General features: G+C 44.7%; 1 protein-coding gene across 2 annotated transcripts in view; it reads left to right on the top strand.

Annotated features, from left to right (window-relative positions):
* MPP5 (membrane palmitoylated protein 5) overlaps positions 1-12,201 on the top strand; it is a 125,756-nt gene that overhangs the window by 50,282 nt on the left and 63,273 nt on the right. Inside the window, exons 2-3 of one of the 2 annotated variants that reach the window (XM_039537309.1) lie at positions 9,236-9,334; positions 11,457-11,981. In XM_039537309.1, the coding sequence (XP_039393243.1) occupies positions 11,615-11,981 (367 nt within the window). In that variant the 5' untranslated portion in view covers positions 9,236-9,334; positions 11,457-11,614. The remainder of the gene's footprint in view (positions 1-9,235; positions 9,335-11,456; positions 11,982-12,201) is intronic. The other variant, XM_039537308.1, reaches the window with a different exon arrangement.

The raw sequence follows: 12,201 nt of genomic DNA, 5'->3' as shown, positions 1-12,201 counted from the left end.
GTGCTCGTGGCTTTGGTGGGTAAGACCCCACAGGTCCAGGAAGACCCAGGGGAGCAAGCTGCTGTTCTGCCAACGGAAGTGGAGGTTGCCGCAGCACTGGCATCGTCCTCATCATTGCCAGACCAAGCTATCACGGGGCCCCCTCACCCAGTTCCTCAGGATGATGCCAAAGCGCACCAGGAACTTTTGAAGAGGGTTGCCTCCAACCTGGGGCTTCAGGCAGAGGAACTGGAAGAGCCCTCAGATTTTGTTTGACGTCCTCGGCTCCTGCCAGAATAGCCCTACCCCTTCATGAAGGCTTTTCCAAAATCACTAATGCCCTGTAGCAGACCCCCCCTCTTCCCTGGTCTCTATCTCTAAGAGGGCTGAACACAAGTACTTTGTGCCAACCAAGAGGCATGAGTACTTATACTCACCGTTTGCCCTCAATTCCCTTGTGGTAGAGGTGGTTAACCACAAAGAGAGGTGAGGACAACCCAGGCCACCCCAAAAAATGAAGATTTGAGGAGGCTGGATCTTTTTGGACGTAAGATTTATTAGTCTTCCAGCCTTCAGCTGAGAGTGGCCAACCACCAAGCCCTCCTTGGCCAGTATGACTAATATGTGGCAAGCTATGGCCAAGGTCGAAGGGTTGCTTCCTGAGGCTTCCAAGAAGGAGTTCTGAGCGATCCTTGATGAGGGCATGACCACAGCCAAGGCGGCCATCCAGGCCCCAACAGACGAGCCTCCTGGCTACTCCTTTCTGGGTTGTCCTCTGAGGCTCAGCAGTCAATGCAGGACTTGCCCTTCGATGGCTGAGCCCTATTTGCGGAGCAAACAGACAGCAAATTGCATGGCCTCAAGGACTCCCACACCACCCTGAAAACCCTGGGTCTTTACATCCCAGCCCCAGTGTGTAAGCGGTTCAAACCTCAGCAGCCTCAGGGCCAGGGAGCCAGCCTCAGCAGGATCAGCTCCACAAATGAGCCAAAGGCTACAAGCACCATCCGAGCCACCCGCCTTCACCCTCTGCCTAGTCAGGCTCGACCCCTACCAAGCAAGGGGCCAAACGCACATTTTGAGGATGTGCCTGAGGGCAACCTACCAGACTATTCCCCGAATCCATCTGTCCCAGTGTTCTCCAACCGCCTTTCCCTTTTCATCCCTACTTGGACCGCTATAACCTCAGACTGATGGGTCTTCAGCACAGTGGAGCAGGGTTATATCCTCTAGTTCTTTTATACCCCTCCTTCCCACCTGCCTTCCCTGTCCTCCTTCAGGGACCCGTCTCACAAGAGTCTCCTTGCTCAGTAGGTAAAAGGGTTGCAGTGGAAGAAGTTCCTCTTGAATACGGGAACAAGGGGTTCTCTTCCAGTCTCTTTTTAATCCCAAAGGCCCATCCTGGACCTGCAAGACCTCAACAAGTACCTAAAGAAGCTAAAGTTCTGCCTGGTTTCATTGGCTTCTATTATCCCTTCCCTGGGTCTGGGAGACTGGTATGCCGCCCTCGACTTGAAGAACACATACTACCACATATCAATCTTTCAAGGACACAGATGCTTTTTCTGGGTTTACGGTGGGGCCCCACCACTACCAGTTTGTGGTCTTCCCATTCAGCCTGGCGACAGCACCAAGAGTGTTTACCAGGTGCATGTTGGTGGTAGCAGCTTACCTCAGGCATCGGAGTATCCAGATCTACCCGTACCTCGATGACTGGCTTGTCAAGGGCAGCTCCAGGTCTCAAGTCCAAAGGGATGTCACGGTTTTCAAGCCATGAACCACTCTCTGGGTCTATTGGTAAATGCCAAAAAGTAGACATTAGTGTCAGTACAGAAGATAGAGTTCATCGACGCGGTCCTCGACCTGCAGCAGAGCGTTCCTGCCATTAGAAAGGTTCCACACATTGACGAATCTCATTGCAGAAGTCTCTGCATTCCCTCTGACTACAGCCAGGGTCTGTCTGCACCTGCTTGGTCACATGGCAGTGTGCACTTACGTGGTCCGCTATAGCAAGCTCCAGATGTGGCCCCGGCAACAATGGCTGGGGGTGATCTATTCCCAGTCCTGAGACCTCCTGGAAAAGATCGTTACCATTCCCCAGGCGATACATATCTCACTGCGATGGTGGACCGACCGCAGGACAGTCCTGGAGGGGGTTCCGTTTGACAACACCCTCCTCACTCCATCAAGTTGGTGTCGGATGTCTCAGTTGGGGTGCGCATCTTGGCAACCTCCAGACGCAGCGGATGTGGTCCCTGGAGGAGGTGAAGTTACACATAAACATCAAAGAGCTCCAAGCAGCCTGACTGGTGTGCGGAGTCTTCCTGCCCCACTTGTTGGGCCAGGTGGTATGAGTCCTGATGGACAATACAGCCTCAACGTTCTACATCAACAGGCAAGGGGGAAGCGCGCTCATCAGCTCTCTGTCAAGAGCACTCCCATCTATAGGACTTCTGCATCAGCCACGAAATTCACCTGGAAGCTTGTCACCATCCCAGCGTCAAGAATATGTTTGCGGACCAGCCTAGCAGGGACTTCTTCTCTTGCAACGAATGGTCGCTCCATCCAGAGATAGCCTGCATGATCTTCCAAACGTGGGAAATTCCTCAAGTGGAACTGTTTGCTACCAGACAGAACAGGAAATGCCACCGGTTTTGTTCTCAGCAAGGTCTGAGCAACGGCTCCCTCTCTGACGCCTTCCTCCTGACATGGTCAGGGAACCTGATGTATGTGTTCCCTCTGATTCCACTTATCAGCAGGGTCCTGGCAAAGATTGAGAGGCATGGTGCAGGTTGTCATGATTGCCCCAGCGTGGCCTCCTCAGCATTGGTTCAGCACGCTCGTGAAGCTCCCTGGCCCCTGCCCAAATGACCGGACCTGCCATCACAGGACCACGGTCAGCTCTTACGCCCCAGCCTTGAATCCCTCCACCTCTCGGCATGGATGCTGTATGGCTGAACCGAGAGGAATGGACCTGTTCGGAAGGAGTCCAACAGGTCTTCCTGGGGAGTAGGAAGCCCTCAACTAGACTGACTTACCTGGCCAAGTGGACCAGGCTTTCCTGCTGGGCGTCTGTGTTGTAATAGAAGTCAATATATTTGAAAATGTAGAAGAAAACATCCAAAAACATTTAATAAATTTCCGTTGGTATTCTATTGTTTAACAGTGCGATTAATCACGATTAATTTCTTTTAATCACAGTTAATTTTTTTGCGTTAACTGCAGTTAATCGACAGCCCTAGTACTTATTGAAAGAGAAGCAGCAAAGAATCCTGTGGCACCTTATAGACTAACAGATGTTTTGCAGCATGAGCTTTCGTGGGTGAATACTGCTTGCATCCGAAGAAGTGGGTATTCACCCACGAAAGCTCATGCTGCAAAACATCTGTTAGTCTATAAGGTGCCACAGGATTCTTTGCTGCTTCTACAGAACCAGACTAACACGGCTACCCCTCTGATATTGAAAGAGAGTTGCCCGATATTTAAGGGAAATGAATCTTCATTGCTATTCAAGTGCCAAAACTGTTTACTAATTGAATGGTTTTAGTAACTACTCTGGCAGCGAAAGCTAGGCAGGAGAGCTAAAGAGATGATTTTTTTTCCCCCAGGAATATTTGTACATTGCTTTTCATTAAAATGAAACGCAGCACTTCAGATTTGGAAGTGCAAGCTGGCAGAAACTTGTGTAGGCGTTACTGCCACTCCTCCATTATTGTACTACTTACATTTAGTTTTCAGCATTATTTAGAACTTCAGTAGCCTCCTCCAAATTCATAACATTCCTTAAAAACAAAACACAAGCTGGGGTTTTAGTCTGAACGCATACTATATTTAAAAAAAAACCCACCCTCTGAGATTCAAGTACTGATATTTAACTATTTAAGAACAAAGGGCATTGACTAGTTTAAACCAGAGGGTTTTTAAAATTTAAAAAAAAGGGGGAAAGGCTTAATTGGCATTGCCATGTCACTTTTCTACTGTTTTTTCCCTCCTCAGATGTGTTAGTAATGTTGTATCCAGCCCATTGGCCTAGCAATAAAAGAAGTTGAAGGAAAACTGCAGTGTGATATCAAAGATGTTTTTAATTACTACATTTAATGACAGAAAAGAATGAATCACTAATATTATAAGTATGATACGTTGATAATTCTTTAGGAATTCAAAATTTGAATCAATTCAAATAAGAAGCTGCTACCTTGACAATCCGGTATAGAATGGGACTTGACGAGGGAGTCCACTATTTGAATATGTGGGCCATAAAGGACTTTCAGAGTTACCATCAATTCTTAAAAATTGATTTTTAACTGCAAATAGAATTTATTTTCAATTTTTTAAAAGGTATTCTGACTTTTCCAGTGTCCTACTTTCTATTAGGCCTGGTCTACACTGGGGGTGGGTCGAACTAAGGTACGCAAGTTCAGCTACGCGAATAGCGTAGCTGAACTCGAACTACTCACCTGTCCAGACACCGCGGGATCGAAGTCCGCGGCTCCCCCGTTGACTCCGCCACTGCCGTTCGCGGTGGTGGAGTTCCGGAGTCAACGGGAGCGCGTTCGGAGTTCGATATATCGCGTCTAGATGAGATGCGATATATCGAACTCTGAGAAGTCGAACGCTACCCACCGACCCGGGCGGGTAGTATAGACGTAGCCTTAGCAGCTGGGCCTTCTACTACGGAAGTATCAGGAAAATGTTACTGAATGTTCAGTTAGGGAGATACTGAAATAGTTACAGTAACATCTCACTTAAAGTCATCCCGGTTAACATTGTTACGTTGCTGATCAATTAGAGAACATGTTCGTTTAAAGTTGCAGTATGCTTCCTTATAAGGTTGTTTGGCAGCTGCCTGCTTTGTTTACTGCTTGCAGAAAGAGTAGCCCGTTGGAGTTTAGCTGGTAGGGGTTGGAACCAGGGTGTGTGTGTGTCTCGCTCTCTGTCTGCCATGCTGTCTCCCCTCCCTCCATTTGTGCTTCCTTGTAGAGTGTAAGGCTACATTAACAACTGTTAAGCCTTAAGGGCTCAGCCGAGTGCTAGTTCATCATTAGCAGTAAGGCATTCCCTGGGAAATATCCCATTGACCACCTCAACCAAGTTTCACAATCCTCATTGCTGTGTACAGTGTTAAATTGTTTGTTTAAAACTTTGTGTGTGTAGAGAGAGACATGAGGAAATTGGTTTAGCTTAACATGGTTTTGCTTAAAGTTGCATTTTTCAGGAACATAACTATAACGTTAAGCAAGGAGCTACTGTATCATAAAACAGTTTTTAATGTTTTACTCAATATATATTTTTAATGTTTATCTGTATAAAGTATAATTGCTGCAAATTTCCTTAAAACATTCTTTAAAGAAAGTGAGAAATTTGAGTTCTTCACTGGGGTGGCTGTTTATCAAGTTGTCCTTTTAGGAAGATCAGAACTCAAAAAATACTTTTCCTGACTTAATCAGAATGCAGAAGAGCAGATGTTGGCAGTTGTAAGAAATAGGTTAGGCTGCCTTTTCTCATTGCTGAAGAATTGCAATTTGTTGAGCTCACCAGGACATCTGCAAGAGGCTTCCCAAATGGTAAAATGGTAACTATGGGACTGTGGTGTTCATCTCCTGTTAAAACTATGCTGAGGGAACAGGCCCAGGAAAATGTAGTTACACCTTATGGGTTTCTGTAAATGCGGCCCTCAATTGAAGGTGACAGTTTGTGGCTTCTGAATCTTATCAGTCCAACAAACTTTCAGCCCTGTGGTTGTGGTTGTTTTCTTCTTTGGCAACGTGGCTCGTTCTGGAGTTGCAGTGTTGTTGGTGTCTCTGCTTTTAACTGCACAGATGCTCTGCCTCTCTCTGGATGGGTGGATGGAAACACAGGGAAACTTCTCCAGTGTGCCATTGTATCCTTTGCTCATACATTTTGTGGAATTCATTGGCTTCCACATGCACATAAATCAATAAAAGGAAGCTCAGGTAGAGCTGTGGTCTTGATCTAAGAAAGTGCCACAAATGACAGGGAATTGTGCTGGCACAGTGTCCTCAGACCTTTAATGTGCGCAGAGTAAGCTCATGTTATAGCCACCTTTTTCTCAAACTTTGTTATTGTTTTATGCAGATATTTGATTGTGCTTCATAAATGTGGTGTATTGGCTTGAGAAATAGCTATCATTGTCTGCAATATGGAGTTCTGAGACAGTCATTTTTCCTCACATAAATTAATTCCTTTTGTTCCATCAGACCTCTTTTTATTTAAAAAAAAAAAAGACATATTTTACTGGGCATAAACATGAAAAGTTGAATATAATGTATTTTTATTGTTTCAGCAGCAGGAATTTATCAAGAGTAATTTTAGTGTGCAAATTACATAAGCAGAAGTAGATACCATTTGTCAAGTTGGATTGAGAAGTTTACTAATAACTAACTAAATGTTCAGAAAAGTAAATCTCTTATTGATATGACATTTAATTCAACCACACACAAAAACTACATTAATAGAACACTGAGGTTACAAAGTCAAGCACTCAGAGGTTAAGAAATGCCAGAATTAAGGTTGTCTTAATTTGCTAGCCATGTGCTCACGCTTTGTGATCAAGTAATTAAAGCCTAGATAGCACAGGAACGCTTAATTCTGGCATTTCCTAACTTTTGGGTGCTTGACTTTGCAACCTCAGTGTTCTTGTAATGTAGATTTTTATGTGTAATTTTCTCGGTTTTAAAAAAGCAAACTAGAAAACCAGAAATTCCATCTATGTAGAATAATATTGAGACACCTGCATAACTCATCATCAGGGTTTGAACCTTTAGATCTACTGCATGTATCTGCCACTTGAACTAATGAAGTTAATGATAGCAGTAGAAGGTTGTTATCTTCTGTGGACCCGAAATAGCGGGGAATCATGTTTTGCAAGTGGGTTTTACGTTCACTTCCTGACTGCAGAAGGAGGGGGAGACTCTCTCTAGAATCTTGAGTTCCATTCCAGGCTTTGTAGGGGAGTGCTCTCTAGTATGCACAGGCTTTTCTGCCCTCTTCTCTTCCCCCTCCACCTCCCCACCCCCCAGGTTGATCCTTCCCTTCTGCTGTCCCCTCTAAACTGTCCTGTTTCTTCCTCACTCTTCTGATTCCACATTCCATTCCTATTCTCACCTAGCCAGTCCCAGTCTCCGCTTCTCATACCAGTCTCTTTACGCCGCCACTCTGCGTTCCCTCCCATCTCCAGCTTATTTCTCACTCTCCTTTCCCAGTCTTCCCACTCTGGATGTTTATCCCAGTCTCCCCACACATTCTAGATGTCTAGGGTAGGGAGACTGGGAAAGGAGAGAGGAGAAGTTGGGGTTGGGATGGAACACTGAGAATTAGTTGGGCAAGGAAACTGGGAAGCGGGGAGAGCAAGACTGGAACTGTCTCCTTGTCCAGCCATTACTAGTTTCACTCACCCTCCCTCCATGTTCCTGTCAATGGCCTCCCACTTAGCCCTCTTGACCACTCTGGAGTTGTCAGGCAGCTCCCTCTTCCATATTTCCTTGGCACCAGCAAGCGGGTGGGAGGGTCATTGAGAGCACAGTCAGTCCTATTGTTTTCAATTTTGGTGCTTCATCTGGCCCTGCACCACAGTGACCAGGAACTGCAGTTTCAGGGAATGTCCAAGTAGGGTGACCTGATGAGAGACATGAAATATCAGGGGCGGGGGGTGCTGGCAGAGCAACCCAAAAAAAAAAAAAACACCACCCAAGAGCTGCCGGAGCATAGGAAAAATTGGGGGCTGAGCACCCACCGGCAGCTCCACGCCCCACACCGCACCAGCTCGCCTTTGCTCTGCCTCTACCTCCCCTGAGCTGGCTGCCACGTCCTGCTTCTCCCCGCTCCCTCCAGCTGATTGGTGCAAGCCTGGAAGGGAGGGGTGAGGAGGAGGAATGCGGCGTGCTTGGGGAATAGGCGGGGCCAGGGCGGGGATTTGGGGAGGGATCCAATGGGGGGAGGGGCACCAGCCCTCTCTGCCTGTGCGCCAGAGGGCAAAATATCGGGACAATTGGCATCTCGACCGAACATCGGTCAGGACGCGGGACAAACAAGTAAATATCGGGACAGTCCCAATAAAATCAGGACGTCTTGTCACCCTATGTCCAAGTGATAGTAAGCCCAGATAGTTTGGCAAAGATTATGAGCAACTGAAAACAGGGCTGTATAATGAAGTTATTGGGCAACCTGAGGTGGTGGTGGTAGCTCCACCTATGATAAACACTGGCCATTAAACACATGATATTTTGTGTAGCAGTTATATATTAGGGTAAAGTTGCAACTCTCTGTACATGTAGAAATGGTACAAAAGGGAATGTTGCACCAGGCCTAGGCTTGGAACTGACATAGGACTACTGCTGAACTGCCTGCTCAGTTTTTGAGACGCTTCAGTAAAATGACAGGAGCAGTAGCAGGATGTACATAGCTTCTCTTCCAGCCTGGCTCCTCAGTGTATGTGTCTAGCTTTTTGGGGTCTTGCTGTCTTTCCTTCTCCCTCCCAGCTTGGGGCTGGTTGGAGATGTGCAGGAAGTGCACTGTAGAGTTTTGCATGTCAAGTTGCATGACAGCCAGCTGACCCTCTAGGTCCCTCTCCCTAGGGCTCCAGAAAGAAAAGCCCTATTAGTCTCTCAGGAATCCAGATGAGCCCACCCCAGCTGGAGGAGAGAACCTTGGGCTCCATCCTCCTCTCCCCAGCCTAGAGGTGGGGGGAGATAAAATTCCCGGGGGAGAATGAGAGGGACTATGTAAAAGAGACCAGGTGCTCATGAGGAAAGAAGAAATGAGAGTGGTTCAGTGCACTGTTTTCAACAGAGACTGTGGAAGCTTATACCTCTGAATGCCTACTGTTGTCATTACCTCCCAGCTTTCCCTGTTTCACATAGCCATTTGTCAGTGTGCTGCCCCTACCTCAGCCACCTTTCCTGGGAAGTTCCCCTTTAGAACTTTATTTCACTGTTAGATCACAGAGAGGCTGGACTGTGGAGCTCAATAGAACCAGGACTTGCACCATAGTGACTGCTCATAAAGTGTAAATGAGGGGAAGTGGAAGATTGTTGACTGCTTCTGTGCACTTCAGAGAAAGTAGCCTGAGCTTCAGAGGAAGAATTGTCTCCATCTCACTTCTCATTAGTAGTACTCAGCCAGTCATAGTCAACATCATTTTACTTTGCAACCAACCAATATATATGATGTAATGTATTAATCATATAACTGATCCAGCAGCACAATGAAATTCGAATTGTCAGTCTTTATCTTCTAGGTGTTTAGGCCAGGATGTCTTAAAAAAGACCTAAAGCTCCAGCAATAGGACCATTGCTGACAACTCCATTCCTCAGGGATTGGAACTTTCTACCATGAGGTAAAGCATGTCTGCGCAGGAGACAGTTTTCTTGGGAACTAGTCTGGGACTGTGGAACAAACTAATATTTAAAACTCAGGTCTATCACAGCTAGAAGTATCTGAAAAATGCAGTTTCAGTCAACCTTAAACTGTTTGCAAATTTATGTCAAGTTGGCCAAATAGTTTCAACCAAACCAAAAAAAAAAATCAAAATGTTTTGGAAATGTCTAAACCAAACATTTCAGTTTGACATAACTCAAAACTTTTCATTTAGATTTCAGGAATTTTAACAAAAGCAAAGAAGGACTAGATTCACAAAATGGCTGGAAGAGGTGTCCTCCTTATAGCTTTTAGCCCTGTGGTTAGGGCACTCACCTGGAGTGTGGGAGACCCAGATTCAATTCCCCTCTTCGTGGAGAAGGAATTTGAGCGTGGATCTCCCATATTGCAAGAGAGTGCCCTGTCTCCTGGGCTGTGATGGGATATTCTGTAATAGTTTTTTCTCCGTTTTGCCTGGTGAAGCAATTACTCTTTGTATAAATAAGTAATCATTGGAGCAGGTTTTGATCTTGGGTCTCCTACATCTTTGGTGAGTTCACTGTTCATCACTGGATCAAGGAAAGAGTAAAAATGACTCTGCAGCCTGGTGGTTAGGGCACTCAACAAATATATGGAGATCCAAATTCAAGACTCTGCATTAATGACTATTTATTTATACAAAGTGGAATGACTTCAACAGGCGAAATGGAGAGAGCCCCATAACAGAATATCCCATGGCAGCCCAGGAGCTAGGGCACTCTCCTTCAATGTGGGAGACCCAAGTTCAGATCCATTTTGCACATCAGCCAGAAGGGGGAATTGAATCTGGATTTCCCACATCCCCTCTGAGTGCCCTAGCCAGCCAGTTAAAAGTTATAAGGAGAGCATTACACACCTTTTTCCTCTTCCAGCTGTTTTGTGAATCCAGTTCTCCTTTGCTTTTCAAAATGAAAAATTGAGTTAGGTCAAAATGAAACTTTGTTTCAACCCGACCCAAATATTTCTGACTTTTTTTGATTCACCAAAAATTTTTGCTTTTGGTTCAGAAACTTTTTCCAGAATTGCCAGAGAACCAAAATATTCATTTATTCACCCATCTCTAATCATTTTTGTTCCAACTGATATGCACACTTTGACTTGCCATCTCCAATAGACATAACAAAGGAAAAACAAAATGAAATGTAAGAGACAACAAAAGTCATACCAAATCACTACACTGAACAGATAATTCTCCCTGTAGGGAATTATGAGAGAGAGAGAGAGAACAGTCTGCACATGACAGATGTCAGTAGTATCACTTAATACACTATTGGGAGGCATTCAGATGTCACAGTGATAAGTGTGGTATAAGAACCTGTATAGGATAGATATAAAATTTTACATGAAGTGTGAAAATGGGTCCTGACAACTGATGGTTACATCCCTCAGAACACTTTTCATGAAAACAGGGTTATCAGTAATGGTCAAACACCAGTCCTAGTGAATTTCATTCTGTTCACTTAATTCCCCTTTCCATTTCAGCTGGATACAGTATCCTTTACTGTGTGTTCAAAACTGTTGTGTAGTTTATGCTGTTCCCTTTCAAACAGCAGCTGTCTTCTACCTGGCCTTTAATGATAGATGAAGTAATGCTTGTATGGAAACGCCCCAGTCCCTGGAACACATACACGTGAATATCTTTACACATGTGCATAGCCTCATTAAACTCTGTGACCACATTCATATGTAAGTATTTGTAGGATTGGTGGAATAGCTTGAGAAATGTCTTGCAGTCCTTCAGAATGAAAGGAAAAATGTAAGAACTGTGAATGGCAAGTTTCACAAAACTGCCAATTTGCAATCTTGTACATTAAGTGCAAAATCTCTACCACTTTATCTGGAAATATTATGAACTTTAATTTTTTAACAGAACAGTCTTCTAATTTTTATAAACAGTGGTGCGTGAAGACTACTAAACTGTTAATTATGTGGCTGCTACATTGAATAATGCTTGAGTTGGGGAAAAGTGTGCTATATAACCGTAGAGAAAAATGTCAGGGTCAGGAAGTTATAAAACTTACTGTTTTTCTTGTTTAGTAACTCAATTATTCATTGTTTTTCAGTTTTTTCACTAGATTTCTTTGCTGGCTATTTCTTCAACCTTGGTCTTCTGATGCAATATCCTTTGAAATTATAATGGGTTTTAAGTGGGAGCATGAAGAAAACTGGCCTTGTAACAGAATTTGTATGTGAGAAGTGGTACAGATTACTATAAATAACCATGACAACTTCTCATATGAATGGACATGTTACAGAAGATTCTGACAGTGAAACAAAAAATGTGGAGCTTGCATCTCCTGAGGAACCTCAGAAGCATAGAGAGATGGCTGTTGATTGCCCTGGGGATTTGGGGTCCAGGATGATGCCAGTACGACGAAGTGCTCAACTTGAGCGGATTCGCCAGCAACAGGAGGACATGAGGCGCAGGCGAGAAGAAGAAGGAAAGAAACAAGAACTAGACCTTACTGCTTCAATGAGGCTTAAGAAACTAGCGCAGATTCCTCCCAAAACTGGAATAGATAATCCTATGTTTGACACAGAAGAAGGAGTCATTCTGGAGAGTCCTCATTATGCTGTAAAAATACTAGGTAGGTGAAAAGCACAAACTCGAGGGAAAATACTTGTTTTAGGCCAGAAAACATTAGTTGGTTAGGCTTATGAGAGAGTTGAAGCGATGAGACACAACTTTCAACCTCTGTTGGTGGAAAGAAACACTTATATTCCAGCCTGCATTTTCCGGTTAAAGTTGAAGATAGTACAGATCCAACAAAATTCTGTTAGTGATGGAAATTTGATCAGTAGTATAAA

Source organism: Mauremys reevesii, linkage group 4 (assembly GCF_016161935.1).
Source record: "Mauremys reevesii isolate NIE-2019 linkage group 4, ASM1616193v1, whole genome shotgun sequence".
NCBI classification, from domain to species: domain Eukaryota; kingdom Metazoa; phylum Chordata; order Testudines; family Geoemydidae; genus Mauremys; species Mauremys reevesii.
The sequence above is the reverse complement of the archived record's forward strand: the minus strand, read 5'-3'. Positions and strand labels throughout refer to the sequence as shown.